This window comes from Mytilus galloprovincialis, chromosome 2 (assembly GCF_965363235.1).
Source record: "Mytilus galloprovincialis chromosome 2, xbMytGall1.hap1.1, whole genome shotgun sequence".
Taxonomy (NCBI): domain Eukaryota; kingdom Metazoa; phylum Mollusca; class Bivalvia; order Mytilida; family Mytilidae; genus Mytilus; species Mytilus galloprovincialis.
This window is the reverse complement of record NC_134839.1, coordinates 108125049-108148355: the sequence shown is the minus strand read 5'-3', so window position 1 is coordinate 108148355 and position 23307 is coordinate 108125049. Positions and strand designations below refer to the sequence as shown.

General features: G+C 31.5%; 2 protein-coding genes across 3 annotated transcripts; one reads left to right on the top strand and one right to left on the bottom strand.

The window, feature by feature from the left end:
- Window positions 1–1298: 1298 nt before the first annotated feature.
- Window positions 1299–23172, bottom strand: LOC143065314 (uncharacterized). 2 transcript variants are annotated; one of them, XM_076238820.1, is made up of 5 exons: window positions 23021–23172; window positions 17993–18256; window positions 17122–17654; window positions 12385–12402; window positions 1299–3354 (listed from the first exon to the last, which is right to left on the bottom strand). In XM_076238820.1, exons 2-5 carry the CDS (start codon window positions 18238–18240, stop codon window positions 3209–3211), a joined length of 945 nt encoding a protein of 314 aa, XP_076094935.1. In that variant the 5' UTR covers window positions 18241–18256; window positions 23021–23172; the 3' UTR covers window positions 1299–3208. The 2 variants fall into 2 exon arrangements, with proteins under 2 accessions (XP_076094935.1, XP_076094936.1); XM_076238821.1 differs by lacking the exon at window positions 12385–12402.
- LOC143065313 (uncharacterized) lies at window positions 7333–14746 on the top strand. The gene is made up of 12 exons (XM_076238819.1): window positions 7333–7453; window positions 8302–8732; window positions 8946–9146; window positions 9377–9478; window positions 9703–10071; window positions 10384–10556; window positions 10839–10969; window positions 11597–11716; window positions 11986–12140; window positions 12719–12919; window positions 13242–13340; window positions 13919–14746. The coding sequence occupies exons 2-12, from the start codon at window positions 8304–8306 to the stop codon at window positions 14120–14122; spliced, it is 2184 nt and encodes a 727-aa protein (XP_076094934.1). The 5' UTR covers window positions 7333–7453; window positions 8302–8303; the 3' UTR covers window positions 14123–14746.
- Window positions 23173–23307: the final 135 nt, after the last annotated feature.

Sequence of the window (23307 nt, the reverse complement as noted above, 5' to 3'; positions counted from 1 at the left end):
AATTCGTAACTTCAAGGGCGAACTTGTAAGCAGGGCGAGTTGTCCCGATACCAAATTCACGCATGCGTAATACAAATATCTACAGTAAAAACATCCGGTTACAAGTAAACAAATAACGTTCATATTGATGAGATGAAATCTAATAATTTACATAAATAAAAGGGTCATATTTACGACAGTGATTGTTTTTCAATCCTAAGGGAGCTACCATTTGATTTTTATGGAGGGGCTAGGATGAAATTTGAAAAAAATAGGCAGGACAGGAGTTTTGAGTAAAAAAATAGGCAGGATGAGCAACTTGGTAAAAAAAAAAGGCAGGATGACAATTTGTGTAAAAAAAGTCAGGATAAACTAGTAAAAAAAAAGACAGGACCGAATAGAGTAAAAAATAAAAAGGCAGGACAGAGATTACAACTAAAAAAAAAACCAGGACAAAATTTTTCATCCTAGCCCCCCCATAAAAATCAAATGGTAGCTCCCTAATTTACAAATTAAATGATTCAGATGCGTAATCATGTGTAAAAATCGGTGTCAGGAATCTAAGTTGTTACGAAATTGTAATACACAGAAACGAATGCGGCATACGGAGGCTCAATGGTCAGCCCCATAGGTCTTCAGAAGACTTGACGTCTTCTTCCACCAAAAACCACTTAAAGGTGGAGTATGGCCATGACACACGACACAATATGTCAGATCTTCAACGCAGTTCCATAAGGCAAAACTAAACGATTGAGTATGGCCTTGACACAAGACACACTATGTCTAGTCTTCATCATCGTTATATAAGGCCAAACTAAACACACTTTATTAGATCTTCAACTCCATTACACAAGAACAAACCTAAGGTAGATTATAAAATAAAACACACTGTGTCAGCTCTTCAGCACCGTTACATAATGCTAAACTAAAACGTTGAGTATGGCCATGACAAAAGACACACAATTTTTCAAGCCTTCAACTCTGTTACATAAGCCAACTAGTAGGTAGATTATGACCATGACACAAGAACACTATGTCAGCTTTTCCACTCTGTTATGTAAGGCCAAACTAAAAAGGTGGAGTATAGCCACACAAGACACACTATGTCAGCTCTACAATCCTGTTAAGACAAAACAAAAATATGGGGCATGACCATGACACAACACCAAAGATAATAAAACTCTTGAATATTAGGCAAAACGAAAATATTTAGTATGACCATGATACACGATCTATGGTTTGTTAAGCAGGGAAAAAACATGTGAATACCATGAAAAGAGTATGTCAGCACAAACTTTTAGTGATAACTATAGACAAACTGGTTGTAAGTACAATTTTATTGTCTAAATATCACAGAGTTAGCAAAATAAAAAATATAATAACACAAATTGTCTAATAACTATCAACAACTATCACTATCTTTTAATCAGTCATTCATTCATACTATATGTTTGTAAATCATCTCTACTTTGACATCAATCAACCTTTTACATGTTTATGTTCATATAGAAAAGATATAACATGAATGATACTAAGTAAATAACATATAAAAACTATTTACCAGAAATATGACAAAAGCCTGCAAACAGATGATAAGCTAAGAACATCATTGACTTTCTTTAAACAAAATGGCTTGAAAGCTTGCCCTCAATACAGGAAAATTCATTTCTGATAAAATTATAGAACTGATGATCCTATGAAACTAAGTCTAAAATTACTTAAAGTTACATTCTAATTCCTTTATAAGCTACTAAGTTGAGAATATTTTTTTGTTTTTCAAACATGTACAAGAACGATATATATAAAATAATTGGACATGCATTTGGCAGCTAACATGGCTAATGCTGCTTTCAAACACAAGCAAAACCTTAGAGCACAATCTCATCTTTTGAACAATTTTTCTATATTGTATAATTTGTTGAACAAAAAAGGTACTGCTAAGTAATATCATCACTTCCATCTATTCCCATGTGATTGATAGTATTATAGGACTATTTGAAAACAAAGAGAAAGTTAGCTTTATGATGATTATATTCACATTAACATACCTGCCAACTGTCACTATTTGCGGGGGATTTCCCCCATGGAGGCTCCCAAATTGAAATTTTTAAAGAGCAATTATGTCCACAATTTTAACAAAACAATTAATTTTACAATGAATTGAGGCATATAAAAGTATGAAGAAGCCAAAAAACAACATAACACTGAATTTAAAGGCCCCCTTGAAGGTTTTTTAGGAGTATGGCAGCCATCTTGCATGCAAAACCCCCATGGGCATTTTGAAAACTTGGCAGGTATGCATTAACAATAAAATAAAATTAAAAAAAAACCTATTATGTTTTTAAAAAATTTAGACTATAAAATAATTGTTTTTCATAATTAATAGACTATTGGATTTCTTATTTTTATAGTATTATATATTTTTCAAAAAAAAAATGAGAACAGTTATCGACCAATCAAAATACAGAGAGGTGCATTTGGTCTACAAAAGGTTTAAAAGGTTAAATAAGGTATTGGAGACCTGAACTTCTGAAAGGTGTACAACTTATATTTATATAATAGAACATGCTATTAAATATAAAAATAATGAGTTTTGAATACTGAAAGCTTCACTGGTAACACAGTGACAATCAGATACCTCTAGTCCTTTGTAATCATTTCAAACTGATCATTAACTAAAGGTCTTTATAAAAATCCTACGCCACTACTCTGTAATACCAGTAAACCTTTGAACTTGGAAAATCTACATTTTACTTATTACACTGTCTTGCTTTCACTGCTTTGATTTATAATCTTATGAATAAATCCTATATAATAATTTCACTTAATCTTAAGAAAGAAACATATTGGACTAGAATCCTATTTTTCCGAAGTAGTTTTACAACTAATATGGAATCACATTACTACAAAGTCTCTTTTAAAATTAAAATTAAAGCTAGTATATTTCCCACACTTGTATTATGTTATATTGTACACTAACAAATCAGTAACCTATTATAATGTTGTAAAGAATCACTCTAATTAGATCATGATCCTCATATCTTCAGCAACTATGTCTTATTGAAGATACAAGTTCCAGCCTTACACAGAAAAAGTCGAGGAAACAATATTAAGAGTATAGTATAGTATACTCCCAACCGGGGATGTTCTCTTAGAATTCAAAGACACTTTGAAAATGCTGGAACAATAAATAAATAATACTAGTTTACAATATTAAACAAAATTTCAGTTACAAATATTTTTCAGGCTTCCACACATATCGTTTTGTTTTTGGTCTGACTTTTTTCTCTTGTTTCTGTCTTGGAATAGGTATTGGTTGCCATGGTAATGGATTGTAGAATGTTGGCACTGGATATGCATTAGTGTCATGGTAACCTGAAATCACAATATATCATTAGTTTAATATACTAATAGTGGTCTGATATCTACATCTATTGACTAGCTGCAAATGTTCTTTGCAAAAAATATTTGTTGAGTTTAATAGTATATTTATGGATTTGACCAATAGTATAATAGTTTCTTATTTTCTAATTCCAAGGGTTTCATAATCCATGATGTAATTGTACTCTGCTGCCATTATACCTAATAATCACATTTACTAATCAATTTATACATCTCAGCTTTTCAGTGATTCAGTCTTACAAAAACTTGGGAAGAAAAAAATCCAAGCTATTTTGTCAAAGCACTAGCCAAAATGCTTTTCACTTATAGACAACTAATTCTATTCAATAACCAACTCCAATCCCTTTTCCCAGTTTATTTTTTCATAATGAAAAGTCTTATTATTATTTTTCACAACTTTTCCTCATTATCACACACCTACAGTTTGAGATTTACCCTTTCATTTAGAAAAAAAACCTAAAATACATTTTTATCTTTAAATGCACTATAGCTTTTAGAGCAAATTCTCAGATTACAGTGCCAGTCAGACTCTGTCAGAGTATCCTGTTAGTGTTTACTGAACTTCCAAGTATAGTAAACAACAAATTCAGACACTTTTACGCAATATAAATTACAGGAGCTCAAATTAAGAATTGAAGACAGCAATCCATCAATTATAGCCATTTCAGAAGTAAAACCGAAGAACTATAAACGAGATATTCAAATATCTGAATTTAACATAGATGGATATGAAATTTTATCTGCAAATTTAAGCAAAAGTTCACCGGGCCGTGGTATGTTGATGTACATAAAGGACTCGCTCAAGTATTCACCTTATAATATAAGTAATTCAACTTTCGAAGAGAATCTACTTTGCGAAATTCAAGTTGGTAATAATGAGAAAATTTTAGTCGGATCACTATATAGGAGCCCAAATGGATCAGAAGAGAACTTTACTCAACTTTGCGAATTATTCACAGAATCTGTAAAGAAACGTTTTTCAGAAGTTATATTATTTGGTGATTTAAATTTTCCAAACATAACATGGGACACTTGCAGTACGAATGGCACAATAGACAGTAAGGAATTTAGATTTATAGAGACAATACGAGACTGTTATTTGTACCAACACATAACTGCACCAACACGGGGTAGAGGATCAGATAAGCCAAGTGTAATAGACTTAGTATTTACAAGTGAAGAAGAATTTATAAGTGATATAACAATCAACCCTCCACTAGGTAAAAGTGATCACTCAGTTATTGAATTAATATGTAAAATTAGCGAGGAGACTAGCGTTACTAAGAAAACTAGGTTTAAATATGATAAGGGAGACTATGAAAAATTGAAGGAAATGCTGGATTTAAACTGGGAAAAGGAATTTGAAAAATGTAATGTTCACGAACAATGGAATAAATTTAGAGAAATTTTAGAGAAGGCAATGGAGGAGGCGATCCCGAAGAAAGTAATAAACCAGAATGGGAAAAGAAAAAAGGATGACAACCATCCAGTACCACTTAACCGCAAAGCATTATCAAAAATAAAAAGGAAAGAAAGATTATGGACTAGATATTTAAATACAAGGGATGGACAAGTATATTCTGAGTATTGTAAGATAAGAAACCAAGTCCGGGCTATTACCAGAAAAATCACAAAAGAATACGAGAAACAAATAGCGCAACAAGTAAAAGAAAACCCGAAGAAATTCTGGAAATATGCACGGTCCAAAACAAAGACAAAATCAAGTATTCCAGATTTATTTAAGGATGCTAGCCAAAAAGAATCAACAACAACTGATAAGGAGAAAGCAGATGTACTAGCTGAATTCTTTACATCAGTATTTACTAATGAAACGGACACTGAGATGCCAAAAGTAGAGAAAGTTAAGGTTCCACCATTAGAAACTATGAAAATAAATGTAGAGAAAATAAAGAAAAAACTAGACAAGATGAATATATCCAAATCACCGGGACCAGATGGAATACATCCAAGGGTACTAAGAGAAATAAGTAGCACTATATCTACTCCAATAGCCATTATATTTCAAACATCTATTTCTACCGGAGAACTTCCTGAAGACTGGAAATGTGCAAATATCACAGCATTGTTTAAGAAAGGTAATAAAAAGGTAGCTGGTAATTATAGACCCGTTAGCTTAACTAGCATCATATGCAAATTGATGGAATCTTTGGTGAGGGAAGAAATAATAGAACACATGAAACGGCACAAACTTTTCAGTAAACGACAGTTCGGATTTATAAGCGGTCGTTCAACAGTACTCCAACTATTACAAGTTATGGATAAATGGACTGAAATTTTAGACAGAGGAGGATGTGTGGATGTCGTATACTGTGACTTTATGAAAGCATTTGACAAGGTGCCGCACCTAAGATTGCTACACAAACTTGATAAATACCAAATTACAGGACAATACAACACATGGATTAGATCATTCTTATTAGGACGAAAACAAAGAGTTATAGTTAATGGGGAGAAATCCGAATGGAAAGATGTCACGAGCGGAATACCTCAAGGTTCAGTGCTAGGCCCCATTTTATTCGTACTATATATAAATGATATGCCTGAAGTCACCAGTATTGGCACAGACACATACCTTTTTGCAGATGACACCAAAGCATTTAGAGGTATATTTCAACAGTCTGATTGTGAACACCTGCAAGAAGACATTCATGCACTTCATGAATGGTCAGAAAAATGGCTCCTATGCTTCAATCCAGACAAATGTAAGGTGATGAGAATTGGACGATCTAAAGTAGAACAGAAAGCTTACACATTGAAGGAAGGAATAACACCGATGGAATATGTAGAAGCTGAGAAAGATATAGGAGTTACCATTGACACCAAATTATCATTTGAACAACATATGCATGAAAAGATAAACAAAGCAAATTCAATCATGGGAATACTAAGAAGAACAATGGAATACATGGATATGAATACATTTAAATTATTATACACAGCTTTAGTACGACCACATCTTGAATATGCCAACCAGGTATGGTGTCCACATTTGAAGAAACAAATTGAAGCCATTGAAAATGTCCAAAGAAGAGCAACTAAACAAATACCTGGACTATCAACATTAACATATGAAGAACGACTTAGAAAACTAAAACTTCCAACATTAGCCTACAGAAGATCTCGAGGTGACATGATAGAAATGTACAAAATACTATCAGGAAAATATGATGATGATGTATCAGACTTTATATCACCGTGTACTGACTCCAACACTCGAGGACACCATCTCAAATTGTATAAAGCAAGATCTAGACTAGATGTAAGAAAATATACATTTACACAAAGAGCAGTAGAAATTTGGAACAGTCTACCAGAAAAAGTAGTATCAGCACCAACAATACCATGTTTTGAAGCCAGATTAGACCGTTACTGGGAAAATCAAGCACAAAAATATAATTATAGTGAAAAAATACACACGACCGGACAAGACCTAAGTAAAAAAAGTTTAGACAAGGAGCTGACAGAAGAGGATTCCTCCGGAATCCTACAGTCAGAAGAGGATCTGTGAGTATCTGTGAGTATCTGTGAGTAAATAATAACAAGAAAGTGATGATAATTATCTATGTGTTACATTCTTTAGAAAGTAGAAATTTATCAGATGAAAACAGACTGTTCAAATAAGGGTTTAGTTTTCAAAATTCTGTTGAATATTAAAATTTGGTTATTGCAACTAATAATTTTTGAACAGCAAAGCTTTCATATTTTTGTACACCACTTACAATATTTGAAATAAACAATAATTATCTAATGTAATGCTACATATTAGCTGTAATACATAAATATAAATTTGATTAAAAAAAGAATATCCCATTATTAATATCCTTTATCATGTTAATATGTCTATTCAAAGACTTACAGGCCTTTTCATATATTCAATTAAAATAAATACTATTTACTGGTAAATTTAAAAGGCTTTTAAATGACGTGAATCTCCCAATGTGGCCCCATTGATCACCAAGGTAAACAATCTACTTGACAACCTTACACCTGTCTGATCAGGTAAATTGTTGATGAACATTGGATTACACTAAACACCTATTGTTTATAACAGGTAATCATAGATTATACTTGATCTTTATGGGTGATTTGTTATAGGGGTAATGCATATATGTTTCATTTTGGAAACATGAGCAGGCTTTTATGTAAATAGGCAATGCAATAATAGGGGGAGTTTTGAATAATTATGAATATTTTAACAGACAGTTTATACATTATGTATAGTTTATCTTTAGCTAGATAAAATATATTTCAGTACAATTATTTCTCTTCATTAAATGAAATTTATAGGTTCTGAAAACATATAACAACATTTTTGTGTCAATTAGAAATTACTTAGTTATGTTTCAATGACATCTGAATGGCCTAGGATTATATATCAAATCTTTCAATTTTTATTCATACCGGTAAAAAGAAAAAGGGACCTGAAGATGAGAATTAATGGAGTTTTTAAAATTTGTAATGCTATTTTTCATATTTTCAATTACTATCCATTTTCTACAATAATTTTCTATAACTTACAAACACTGGAAAACCCCCTTCATCAATAAAAAGAAACCAACAGCAACAAAAGAACAAAAAAAAAACCAAACAAACATAACAAATAATCAAAAACCAACAAAAAATGCATATTAGTAATATATATATATCTGTTTATCAAATTGCAATGCTTGGAAGGAATGTCTTTCTAGTTAGATACAGTGTACTAGATCTGACTGTATATCGTTTGTTTTATGCAAAGGAAACATCAAAACCATTTTAATATCAAAACTATAAGATAATATCAACAATCCACTCTTACAATTATATGTCCAAATCTTTAAAGTCTTCAAATATACTGTCTAAAGGTTTAAAATGGAATACTGGTGAAAAAATGATCATGAATTTTATAACTATTTTCAGAAATGGCAGACTTTGAAACAAGTAAACTTTATCAAGCCATAAAGGATAAAAATATCAACGATGTGAAAGAACTATTAAACAAGGGAGAGAACTCATCCGTCAGAAATACAGACGGGTCAACCTATCTCCATGCAGCTGTCCAATTAGGAGTACCAGTTGATATTTTTAAACTTCTGTTAGAGAAAGTTGATATTTCAATTCGAGGTAGTGATGGACAGACAGTAGCTGATCTTATCTCTACATGTAACTATTCAGATGAAGCTGAGACAGCCCTGAATCTTCACGTTAAGGAACTTATCTTGAAAGGTGATATGGACCAACTAGAAAAGCTGTGTTTGTCTGGATGGCAAGTCTGGCCTGTTACGATTGAAGAGGCTAAAGCTGTGTCAGAAGATCTAGAAGGTTTTATGTCTAAACTGCCTGAATTTCAGGTAAATATGTCCCCTGCAATTTTATTTATACAATTTTCTTAAAGACTTTAGTCAAAAAAGGAAAATATTACCAAACTCATATTGCTTAAATTGTGCGTAAATTCACTCATACAATATATATACAATATATATCTTTGAATAAGTAACAACATTTAAAAATCTGCAACTTGCATTCACTTCTTACAAGTATAATGAGAGACCTTCTAATTGCAGGAAAAGATAAAGCAAGTACATGAGGCCGTTGAACAGGAAAAAGTCAGAGAGCTTAAAAATTTACTTGATAGAAAGAAATTATTAGAGGCTGCAGACAAAACTGGATTACCTCCCTTCCAGAAAGCTGTTGTTTTGACTCAAATGGATGTAGTACATGAAATGGTCAAAGAATTTAAAGATGCAATAAATTTCAAAGATGGGGTAAGTGTATGGCTTAAATATATCAAAATCTCTAAATTCTTTAGTGTCATATGCTTTTGATATTTTTATATTTAACCTTTTGAATCAATCAATGGGAGATAATTCATTTTGATGTCTTATAAAGTGATAGAACTTAAAACAATGATCTAATATTATAGATGTTTTTTAAGTTTGATTTAAATTTGAATGATCAATGTTAATGACTGATATGATGATGATTATATTAACAGATGGGAAGAACACCATTTCATTACGCAGGAGGGAAACATGATGGTGGACATATGTATGAACTTCTAAAGGAGGCTGGAGGGGATGAAACTATCAAAGATATTGTAAGTTTACAGTGTGTGAACACCATTAAATCAATGTTGATTCAATTAGAAATATTCTATATTCTTTCCATTGTTTCCTGTGATAATACATTGCACCAAAATCTGTCTTTCTTTCCCAGTGCAAGTAAATTTCTTAATCATTTTAGCAAATTTCAGGATGAAAATAAACTATTTGTGTTTTCTTAGAATTCAGAGTGAAACTGATGATTTGTATGTCATTTCAGAATGGCTGCACACCAAAAGATTACTATGATGATCCAATGAAAATTGGAGTTGTAGCTTTGAAGGAAAAACTCAAAGAATCCTTGGATAGTGCTGTTGATACAACAGACATGACAGAGGAAAAAGCAGAAACCTCAGAGAAAAGTTGTGGCAGCGCCAGAAATTGTCGTCGTATATATGTTTCTCAAGATACCAGGCCACGTACTGGCACCAAACCAACAACAATTGATGGAAAATATGTAGCCGAGCATTTAGGATCAGCATTAACATTTGCTTTGGCTGAGTTGGCTGAGAAACGACCAAAAGATCCCATCGAGTATTTGTCAAAGTGGCTATATAAATACAGAGAGAATATGGATCATAACATGCAGGTAAAACAGAATAAATCATTGGGAAACATTTGTCAAAGTGGCTAAGGTGAATAAATCATCAGGAAACATACATTGTATACTAGATCTAATATTCCCTTTCTCAGCTGCAAATCTAAGTGCTAATTTCTGTCTTTTTTATTGCTATATATATATATGGTAATTTTTGCTCATTTGCATTGTATCGTGATTAAACATATCTTATACTGCCATGGTAATTTTGGCTGACTAGTGCTGAATTACATGCATATCCTTTACTGCAATGTTATTTTTTTGCTGATTTGTGCTGTATCAGAAACATATTTTGTATTTCAGCAAGAAGCTCTGATCGAAAATTTAAAACAAGCTGAGGAAGAGAAAGTCTTGGAGGCAGAAAGGAAGGAAAGGATAAAGACAGAACAGAAACAACTTGAAGAAGAAGAAAGACAAAGGAAAATGAAAGAAGAGGAAGAGAAAAAGAAGAAAGAACAAGAGGAGCTCCAAAGAAAGTAAGTATTGCGCTTCGTAGTTATTGGAGTATGATGTATGTTGTTGTATGTATTGAAATATCTTGATTTACATTTGTTCAGTTAAACTTTTTCGGGGGAAATAAACGTTTTTGAAGATATAGAATATAGTTTGGGTTTTTTTGTTTTTTTTTGAGGGGGTAGGAGGGAGTAAGAAAATCTCACAAAGTCTGACATAAATAATAAGCTGTAGTAGAGTTTTATCTCCCAGTACTTTCTTGTATGTAAGTTAATATATCTTAATGTCAATGTTTTACACTACAGAGCTAAGGAAGCAGCTTTGGCACAACGACCCAATCTTGAGACTGTGACAGAGGAAGGGGAGGAAGAAACTCCAAGTAAAGAAAAAGACAGTAAAGGACAGACAGAGTTACACAGATTGGCAGCTCAGGAAGGTAAAATTATCTCCCTTGATACTATTGGATATCTCCCAATAATGTTGTAGGAGGATATTATTTACAGCCATTTCGGTTACAGACATGAAGAATAATTCTCCCAATAAAATGTGACTTGACAAACAAACATGTATATTCCCCAGAAGTTTACACAATGCACGAGGGTACCAGTCTATCTTTTTCTGTCAGTCATGAGTTATGCATCATATATTGTACATTTCACAACTACAAAAGCAACTAAATACAATAGCTGGTAAATCTATCAGAAAAAGGAGACACATTATTTAAGATTTCCAATATTACATTACACATACTTTGTGCTGTAATATAAATTATGGAGATGTGGTATCATCTATCCCTCAGAGACCAAACAACTCAAATGTTAGCAACTATAGGTGACCATAATGCCTTCAACAATGGGTAAAACACATACTGCACAAGTATATTAAATGATTACAATGTTATTTTTATTCTATATCTAAAACATGGAAAACTGCTCCACATGACCAGACAATCTTATTTTAAACCAATCTTCAGCTTTAGGATTAAAAAAGAAAAATATGTACTACATGTAGTATAATAAAAATGTATACTAAATCACTTCATGTTATCATTTACTTGTACTAGGTGCTGACATGAGAACATTGATTAACATGGGATATAGTATTGCTGAACGTGATGCTGATCAAAAGACAGCTAGGGATATAGCTGAGGTGGCTGGAATCACAGATAATGTACAGGCTATAGGTTGGTACATTTGTATACATGTGTATACATTTAGTCATTTTTACCAAATCAGAAAAACCAATTTAGAATTGTTATTGGGATACACTAATTTAAAATGCACTGAACTTATAACCTTTTTTATGCCCCAATCCTTTATTGCAATGACTGTGAAAACAAGATTGTTTTAACTTTGATATATTGTGGGTTATGAAATAGCTGAAATGTTATTGGTGATATATATTAAATATGATGAATACACATAAATAAATCTTTTTAATTGTATATTGTAGATAATTATGTAAGAGATCTGTTAAAGGAAGAGAATGTTGATGAATTAGAACAATTAGTGTTAGAAGGATATGACAAACTGGAATCTATTCTGGAATCTATCACTGACCAATCAGAGGACTTAAAACAATTTACTTCTTCTCTACCAGACTATATGGTGAGTCAATGTTTTTATTAAACAGGAAAATTCTGTTTATTTTAAATTTATCTCTGATTGATTGATTGTTGGTTACTTTTTATTATACTGCCTGCCTCATGAATAGACATCTTGAAATAAAGACATTTCTAAATTGAATTTAACCTTGTGCATACACTTCAATCTATATAATATTGTGGAAAATAATGTCTAGCTAAAGGGATTGTGACTATATATATATATCCTAGCTATGTAGATACCTTACCTTCGATTATATAATCTCCTACAAAAGTTGGAAAATAATTAAGGATTCATTGTCCAGCCAGATATTTATTTAGTACATTAATCATTTCGTCTAAAATAGTTTCTGCTTTAACTTTGCGTATGTTGAAAACTAAAAATAATTTCTGTCAGGACGGTCATTTGAAAATTCACAATGAGAAATGCATGTCAGAGGTAAATTAAATTGTTTTATCTATTACTAATGTTACGTATAATTTGATTTTTGTGAGAGAAAAAAAGAGAAAAGGACTGCCCTTAAAACTATCTATAAATTTATGGTACATGTAAATAGTGAAATATATGTTGTCATTTTTCAGAAAAAAATACAGGAAGTTTTCTCAGTTGTACAAAAGGGTGTTTTACGAGATGTTCAACAAACCTTAGAACGTAAAAAATTAGCTACAGCTAGGGACAACATGGGTCGATGTCCGTTACATATAGCAGTGCTAACAGAAAATAATTATGTCGTAGAATATATAGCAAAGTCTTTCCCTGCTACAGTCAAATGTAAAGATCATGTAAGTCACTTAGTCATTATTATTATTATTAGTTAGTCAATGTTAGTCCAATGGAAAGTCTATCATCTGTGAGTTTATAAACAATCTCTAGTAACATGAGTAAGTCATTTTTCATGAAATTTTTTCCTCCTTACACGATTGTACACAGGAGAAAACCTGTACTGCATCTCTAACTTAACATTTTAATTTTAAACATCTGAATTATGCTTCTGATACAGACAATATTTTTCTCATATCAAGTTATTTCAGTAATATGGACAAGACATATGGCCATTCAATGAATATTAGGCATTTATGACTTGTGGTTTTTATCTTTCTCCAGATGAACAGAACACCCTTACATTATGCTATGGGATTAAACAATGAAGATTTAGTAACATTACTACTGGCCAATGATGCAGATACAACAGTCAAAGATGTGGTATGTAGAATTATCAATAAAATCTTGTTGACTGGACTGAAAGATACTAAGGAAACAAACAAAAACCTTATGTCAAATAAAAACAAACAAAAACCTTATGTCAAATAAAAACAAACAAAAACCTTATGTCAAATAAAAACAAACAAAACCTTACGTCAAATAAAAACAAACAAAAACCTTACGTCAAATTAAATCCAAACAACATGGTGACAAATCAACAAAATACTAGGCAAAAATTTAGATTGATCATTTATCCCCAACTTGGATTGAAATCAATGCTCACAAAGGGTAAACAGTTTCTGCTCCACAATTCTATTTTGTAATAAGTCACATTCTATGATGTCAGGAAAAGAGGAGCTTATTTAACACATAAATCTCTTATTTTACTAAAATGAAAATATAGAAATTAAGTAACCAATTCATTCAGTTACACATGTACAAGTATCTCAACTCCTTATAGAAATTAAATTGTCCATTAGATATATACAAAAAAGTTCAAATTATAACTTTATATATATATCATGTAGTCTTCTTTTTGAAGATTTACCAAATTCATTATATTTCTGGTTTTTTTTCAGTTAAAAAGAACACCTTCCGATTATCGTGAGCATTCTGATGTCATTAAGGATATGAAAGATAAGTTGTCACCACCATCAGTTCAACAGGAATCTGATGGAAAAGAGGAAACTCAGCAACAAGAGCTCTCTACACAACAGGAAGTTCAGGGAGGGGAGACTACTCAACAAGAACAACAACCTACACAGCAAGCTGTTGAATCATAAAACTTCAAACATACAAAACATACTTACAACGATATTATAATTTGAACATAACTTTGTCTAATGCTTTGCATTTAATACAACTAATTGTGTTCTTGCATAAAGTAGAAGGGTATATTATATTCATTAATACTATATTTAGGGTTGTCATACACAACCACGACAGAAAGGAAACTGATAACTGTTTTAAGTTAGAACTAATTCTTATCCTGAGATAAATGTGATAGCTTACTTAACTGAAATCTATTCTTTGTTTTGATGTTTGCTATTTTTTTTTTAAAGTAATTTTCATCTAGAGTTTTTACATTTACATGTATATCATATTGAATACGATGCATGTCACAAATGATAACATATATTTTTACACCTACATACAATTAACTACAGCAAAGTGAAGTGCAATGTTAACTTGAATATTTGTATTAACTTCTAGTTTAAAATTTCATATTCAATTCTTATCTTAACTACTGCAATACTTTTAAATGGTTCTAATTGTTTTATACACTCTTTGTTACTTATATACATTTTGTACCTGTTGTAGCTAACTTTTATAAAGCCTTTTAGATTTTTCTTTATATTGATGTTATATAGTTATTTATTTCTTATTTTAAATAAAATTAAAGGATTTTTTAGAAAATCTTTGATTTTTTTTTCAAATGAAGTATATAGTAACGATCAGTTACTAAACGAGATGTGGAAATTTCCTTTAGTTACATACTGTGACTGTCATGTTTAAAAATGGTAAACAGATTCTACATGAACACTGAACCTGTAGTACAAACAAAATCAGAATGTGACAAAAACACTGAATCTAGGGTACAAACAAAATCACAATAGGACATACACATTGAACCTGCGGTACAAACAAAATCACAATAGGACATACCGGTACACACTGAACCTGCATTACAAACAAAATCGGAATGTGACAAAAGCACTGAACTTGTAGTACTAGTACTAAGTTAACAAGGTCTGAACCTGTGTACAGTCAAAATCAGAATCAGACATAAACAGTTTTCATGGTACTAGTGAACCTGTGGCATGAACAAAATCAGATTCTGACATTAACACTGAACATGTACATATGCAATAAAATCAAAATCATAATATGATATACATTGAATCTGGGGTATAATCAATTAACTGACATAAACATTGAACTATGGGTAAATCAAAATCACTATCTGTAATGAACACTAAACCTGTGAATATCAAAATCAGACATAAACATCATATAAACACCTGGGCCAGGATACAATCAAAATAGGAATCAGACATAAACACTGAACCTGTGGCACAAACAAACTAAAATTGGACATGAACACTGAACCTGGGGTACATTATCAATATCAGAATCAGACATGAACACTGAACATGTGGTACAAACAACCTAGAAATGGACATGAACACTGAACTTGTGGTACAAACAACCTAGAAATGGACATGACTACTGAACTTGTGGTACAAACAACCTAGAAATGGACATGAACACTGAACTTGTGGTACAAACAACCTAGAAATGGACATGAACACTGAACTTGTGGTACAAACAACCTAGAAATGGACATGAACACTAAACTTGTGGTACAAACAACCTAGAAATGGACATGAACACTGAACTTGTGGTACAAACAACCTAGAAATGGACATGAACACTGAACTTGTGGTACACACAACCTAGAAATGGACATGAACACTGAACTTGTGGTATAAACAACCTAGAAATGGACATGAACACTGAACTTGTGGCACAAACAACCTTGAAATGGACATGAACACTGAACTTGTGGTACAAACAAACTAAAATGGACATGAACACTGAACTTGTGGTACAAACAACCTAGAAATGGACATAAACACTTAACTTGTGGTACAAACAACCTAGAAATGGACATGAACACTGAACTTGTGGTACAAACAACCTAGAAATGGAAATGAACACTGAACTTGTGGTACAAACAACCTAGAAATGGACATGAACACTGAACTTGTGGTACAGTCAAACTAGAAACTGGCATGAACACTGAACTTGTGGTACAAACAAACTAAAATGTACATTTTCAACTTTGATTTTTATTCATTTGATAATTATTAATTTTTTGTGTCAACTTTATTGCTGTTAAAATAAGTAAACTTGTACATGTGCTTATGTACAATGTATAACACAACCATCAATTTCAGCAGATTTGATCTCATTACAATAACTCAATTAATGCATTGCTTCATAAACTCCTTTAACTTTTATTATCTTTCCAATGATCAGTAATCAAAGTAAAAATGAAAATAGAAGTCAAATTACCTTAAAACAAGAATGTGTCCATATATAGTACACGATTGCCCCACTTGCACTATCATTTTCTATGATCTGTAGACTGTGAAAACTCTTATTTGGCATTTAAATTAGAAAGATCATATCATTGGGAACAATTGTACTAAGCATTTGTAAGTTTCAAGCTGTTCAGACTTCAATTTCATCAAACACTACCTTGACCAAAAACTTTAACCAGAAGCAGGACAGACAGACAACGAATGGTTGAACGGACAGACGAACGAACAGATAGACGAACAAATGAACATGATGAAGGAAAGGAGGTATGGGGCATAGAAATTGAAGTTTAGGTCCTAAGTTCTAGTAATCATGGTAATTGTACAAGTCTGGTAATCTTTTAGATTATCCATAAGATGAGGACAACCACCCCAGATTCAAAATCATGATCCAGGAAATCTGTTCATGACTTAACAATAATTCCTTTTTAGTTGGTCTTAGTCATGTTTGATGAATTATACATCTTTGCCTTTGGCTTTCAACACTAGCATAACAAGTAAGTGAAAATACACTTTTTTTATTAACTGACAGCTTCCTTACAGTTATTTTCAAAGCAGTATTATTTTCTTTAAAAAAAACCATCCCTCAAACACCACTTTCACGTACCCTGAGCTAAAAAAAATTGTCCTTGGTAACAGCCCCTCAAAACCCCAACATTGATACATTTATCACATACCTGTCAATTTTCCAGAAGTATAACCAAAACTATTTGGAACAGATTTGGGTCTGTTCTTGGACCTGTGCAACCATTCTTCATATTTATGTTGTGCGTCTATTTGTTGTTTTTTCTTTGCATGTTCTACTTCTTGTTGTCTTCGTTTCTGTTCTTTTTTTAAATCTTTTTCTTCTTTCTTTTTTCTTTCCATCCACTCATCATAATTACCCTCAGCTTTAACAGCTATACGTCTCTTTTCATCTTCCTTTAAGTCTTTTTCTAATCTTTTTCTTTGTCTATCATTCTTTTTACGTAATTTTTCTTCATAACTTTTTTGTTCTAACCATTCTTTCCTCCTCTCCTCCGCTTTTTTTTCTTTCATTTCCTTATCCTGTTTTTCCTTTTCTTTTATTGTTTTTTCTTGTTTTTTTGCTCTCCTAATTTCTCTTTGTTTCTTCCTTTCACTTTTACTTTTTTGAATCAACCATTTTTCCCATGAAGATAATTGAGGATCTTTTTGTTCTGTGTATTGCGAAGAAGATTCTGATATAATGCTGAAAAAAGACAAGTAAATTATCAATTCATTTTCATATAACATGTGTATAAGGAAGTTTTTTTCTTCAAATTTTCTAACTTTGGACTGTTGGATTTCTTTTACTTTTTCACCTCTTGAAAAAAAGTGTTTGAACTTGAAACTTGCTAAACAACAACAGTCATTGAAGTTATAACTTTGAAGTGTAGGTCTGGCCAACAAAATACCAGTACACATCCTGATACTGTATAAAGTGATACTTAAAGGTAGAATGAGGAAAACAAATTACACAAACATTATATAATATAAATCTGAACCAATCTTGAACATATATTTGAAGAAATTATTGCAAGGTATTACCATTTATTTTTAACGTCTTCATGTAATCTATTATCTATATCACTTCTGGTATATTGATCCCCTTCCTCTGTATGTAATTCGTCCTCACTTTCTCCCAAACTTTCATAACTGTCATGATCAAGTACTGAAGTCAGAGATGCAGTAGATCCATTGGATTCTAATGACCTAGATCTAGGCCTTGTCACCTGAGGCTCCATCCATTTTGGTTTTGTAACTGTGGCAGTGACTGGACGGGGCCTTAAACTCATCCTGGTTTGTTGTAACCTGTAAAGAAGGCTAGAAAATTGACATTTCAGCAATGAACCCAATTGCAGATAGTTGTCATGCTTGTATGAAGCACAGAAACAAATAACAAATACTCACGCAAGCGTAGCAGTTTGAATTTTAATCAATTTTGATACAAGGAATATAGTCAGGGTGATCAGGGTGTTCACTAAATACAGTGGAACCACAGATTTAAATTATCTACGAATAACAAATTTTCTAAAGGAAGGTATACAGAATTTGCCAAAATAAACAAAATTAAATATCCATGAAAATAGGTACCTTTGAAAATAAATGAATCCACAGTTCTTGCAGTGTTTTATACGAGATTGTATAAAATGTATATATTGAAAAATTTTAATAAAAAGATTAAGACAATGTAGTACATTTTAGTTATCTATTCATTCATACCATTTGTGCTGTCAAATTGAAATTGAGTTTAAATACAATTTGTTGCTTGCGATATGTGATAAGCTTATGTGGATCTGCTTTAATTTTTTTTAAAGTCTTACCGGATAGTACAATTGATTGACTGGTTATAAATAAAACTTTTAAAAAATCAGCTGAGTGATTATGCAACATCCTCAGATGAAAATCATGTAAACTGATAACTCAAACAGACGCTCAATGTCTAATTTCATTAGTTTTGAAAGTTAAATCTTTAAATGGTCAAAGTCCGCATTGTATTTATTACATTAAAACCATGACAGTATTAATAATATTAGTCCTAGGTTGTTCAATATTTTAATTGTCAGTCGCCATTTTACTTGTGAGACTTGAAAATCGTAAGTTGTCTCCCTTTTACCGATTTTGAAAGCGATTTGAATTTGCCCTGAAGTCAGTCCGGCCCAAAGTTGATCCAGCCCAAATCGATCCAGCCAACGTGGATACGGCCCAAGTCGATCCGGACCCTATAAAAATATGAATTAACTATATTGATTTTGGAGGAATTTGTGACAAATTTTAACAGTATAAATGGAATTGGAAAAAAGTGTCAATGATGGATGACAACGGGTAAGTGAAGTATTGGAGTACCAGATTATGAACTATTTTAAATTGATACAAAAATGAGTGTTATATTGTTTCTGTTTGTTTAGCAGCTCCAACAGATTTAAAATATGAAGTTATTTTCCAGTTATAAGTTATATCGGAGAAACTGGGTAAGAAACTTGAATCTTGTAGCAAATGGTTGATTGATAATAAATTATCACTTCATTTGGGGAAAACAGAAACTATTCTGTTTGGGTCAAAACGTAAATTATCTAAAATTGGTAACTTTGATGTTACTAGATAATTCTCTTTCTGGAGAAAAATTTTTGAATAATATTATTCAAAAGATAAATTCAAGATTGAAGTTCCTATACAGACAGGCAAAATGTTTATCAGAACAATCAAGAAAGACTTTAGTAACAGCTTTAATTCAATGTCATTTTGACTATGCCTGTTCTGCATGGTATGCTGATGTCAGAAAAAAATATAAAGAAAAGTTACAAGTTTTACAAAACAAATGTGTTAGATTTATAAACAAGAATGTGTCCACAGTACACGGATGCCCCACTCACACTATCATTTTCTATGTTTAAAGGACTGTGAAATTGGAATAAATTCTCTAATTTGGCATTAAAATTAGAATGATCTTATCAAAGGGAACATGTATACTAAGTTTCAAGTTGATTGGACTTTTACTTTATCAAAAACTACCTTGACCAAAAACTTTAACCTGAAATTTGCACTATCATTTTCTATGTTCAGTGAACCGTAAAATTGGGGTCAAAACTCTAATTTGGCATTTAAATTAGAAAGATCATATCATAGGGCACATGTATACTAAGTTTCAAGTTGATTGGACTTCAACTTCATCAAAAACTACCTTGACCAAAAACTTTAACCTGAAATTTGCACTATCATTTTCTATGTTCAGTGAACCGTAAAATTGGGGTCAAAACTCTAATTTGGCATTTAAATTAGAAAGATCATATCATAGGGCACATGTATACTAAGTTTCATGTTGATTGGACTTCAACTTCATCAAAAACTACCTTGACCAAAAACTTTAACCTGAAGCCAAAAACTTTAACCTGAAATTTGCACTATCATTTTCTATGTTCAGTGAACCGTAAAATTGGGGTCAAAACTCTAATTTGGCATTTAAATTAGAAAGATCATATCATAGGGCATATGTATACTAAGTTTCAAGTTGATTGGACTTCAACTTCATCAAAAACTACCTTGACCAAAAACTTTAACCTGAAGCCAAAAACTTTAACCTGAAATTTGCACTATCATTTTCTATCAGTGAACCGTAAAATTGGGGTCAAAACTCTAATTTGGCATTTAAATTAGAAAGATCATATCATAAGGAACATGTGTACTAAGTTTCAAGTTGATTGGACTTCAACTTCATCAAAAACTACCTTGACCAAAAACTTTAACCTGAAGCGGGACAGACGGACGAACGGACGAACGGACGAACGAACGGACGGACGAACGAACGGACGGACGAACGGACGCACAGACCAGAAAACATAATGCCCCTCTACTATCGTAGGTGGGGCATAAAAACACTGGATATAGATCAAAAGTTAACCATAATGTTTTAAATAGTATTGGTTATGTTAATATTAAAAATCGTGTAAAACAATTGAGATTTAACCATGTACATAATATTTATTACCACCATTGTCCTAATTATATGTATTCATATTTTACAAAGGTGAGACATTAACATCATCATTTCACACGAAATAGTGAATATAACTTCTGGGTTCCTCCAGTAAAGAGTCAACAAAAAGAAACATTTTATTTTAATGGCATACAAGATTGGAATATGTTGCCAATTAAGGTTAAAAAAATAAAGAAAATAAAGGAATTCAAAATTAGCTTCAAAGAGCACTTAAGGGGGCTCCTGGGTATAAATCAAATTTTTTTTCTAATATAGGATTTCGCTATATTTTTTTATAAATGAACTTTATCGTATACTTAAAAGAAAAATGAAATAAAAAAATGGGGTCACCATTCATTTAAGCTAAAATCTGCCTCTGGAAGAAGCATACATTTTTGTTAATGTCCTTTTTTTCTGTTGAACTAATAGGAGAAAAAGAAGAAATATCGAAATAAAAAAATAACCTAATTACAGAAATTGCTTAAATTTTACAATTATTTAGTTTATGTAAAGCTTATTTGAAAACAATAATAAAAAATATAGGTCACCGATGAGTTAAAAAAGATATTTCAAATTTAATGCCAAAAAATGGCATTTTTGCACCAAAGGGAGATAATTTGGATCTTTTTCAATTTTTAAAGTCATCTGGGGCCAAACCAAATCAATTATATGGGTTGTTTTTTGTACCATATCATAAAGTAACAACTAATAGTGTAATAAATAAAATTTGTAATGAAAAAATAAAGGTTTAATTTTTTTCTGAAATTTTTGTACCCAGGAGCCACCTTAACCAAAAGTTAAAGTGCAGCTTCATCAGACTCCTTTTTATATTATTAATCATATTTTTATATATATTACTTTTTATATGAATTTTTATGTCATATTAATTTGTGTGTTATCTTTTTTTGTATGCCGAACACTATAAGCCGTTTACATGAAGGGACCCCATTGGAAACAAGCTTTAGAGCTTTCATGGGTTATCCTTGATAAAATATCAGCAAATTGTTTCATACACTTAAGGATACTGCACTCATAAAATGCGAATATATTTTACCATATTAAGTGTTAGTATTGTTTTTATGTATGGTATATATATTGTGTATTGTAATAATAAATATGCCTGATATTTTATTGAATAAAATATTATTATTATTATTAATCAAATCCTGATTAATCAAAGTTCTGGTTTGTGTATATAATAATAAATAATTGTATTTTTTTTCAGGTAACATCATAGGCTTCTATAACACTTTGTTCAGAAATTTTAAGAACTTCAAAGAAAAACAAAGTTTGTATATCAGCTTGGGGATCGGCTTATACTGTTGTGTATGTAGCTATTTGTTATTACACAAGATGAAAGACTTGTTAGGATCACAGTCAATTGAAAGTAAAATGCTAATTACTGCTGATTAATGTTGATGTCTGAATTCTTTGATATACGTTTTAATATAATTATATATAATCTTGAAAACTTAAAAACATAATCAACCTAATTGTTTTGTACTCCTCAAAGGCCTTTTTTATTTTTTTTACCGTACACCTTTTACATTATATTAAAATCATAAACATTTATGAATTACAAAAGTCAATTAATAAATATCTTTATTTTTATTGGGGCCAGATCGACTTTACATATGGGACGGATTGACATGGGGCCTGATCGACTTTACATATGGGCATGATTGGCGTGGGGCCGGATCGACCCGAAAGCGTTTAAGTAACGGCGTGAACTGTAAAAATTCTTGATTTTTTTAGCATGATTATAAAATGACAATAAAAAAATCAGCTGATTTTGACAAATCATGTTAATAATTTTTCAAACTAATTAAAGATTAATCATGATAAGGATATTTTGACCAATCACGATAACATTTAAACCAGATTGACGCTAACGTTAGCTGAAGATGGCCGTTTGACGCCATACAGTAATGGGCATTCGTACTCTCTGAAATTGATATTTTGCCGGCAAGATTATGGCTTGCATAAATTTGCAATTTATATGTACTATATCATTTTTGACTGAAAATTTTGACTTGTTTGCAATGAGACAGTGGATCATTCTCGATATTCTCTTAAATGAATTAATGCTAAATTATGGCTACCTATTTTCGGTTGTTGCAGGAAAATATGTTTTCAAATTTCTTCTTTTTCAATGTTTAAAGAATTTATCTTTTGCCTTTTTGTATTCGCAAGTCAAAACTTAGATTTTCATCTGGCGCTAGGGTAAACAGGAAGTGCAATTTCGCAGCGTCTAATTGGATCAAATTTTGAAATAACACTCAGGATTAAGAAAAATTATTACGAAATAAATGTTTTCAAATTAATACCTTCAATGCATTCAGAGAACTCTAACGAATCTACAATATATAGATAAAAATAATATTCACTG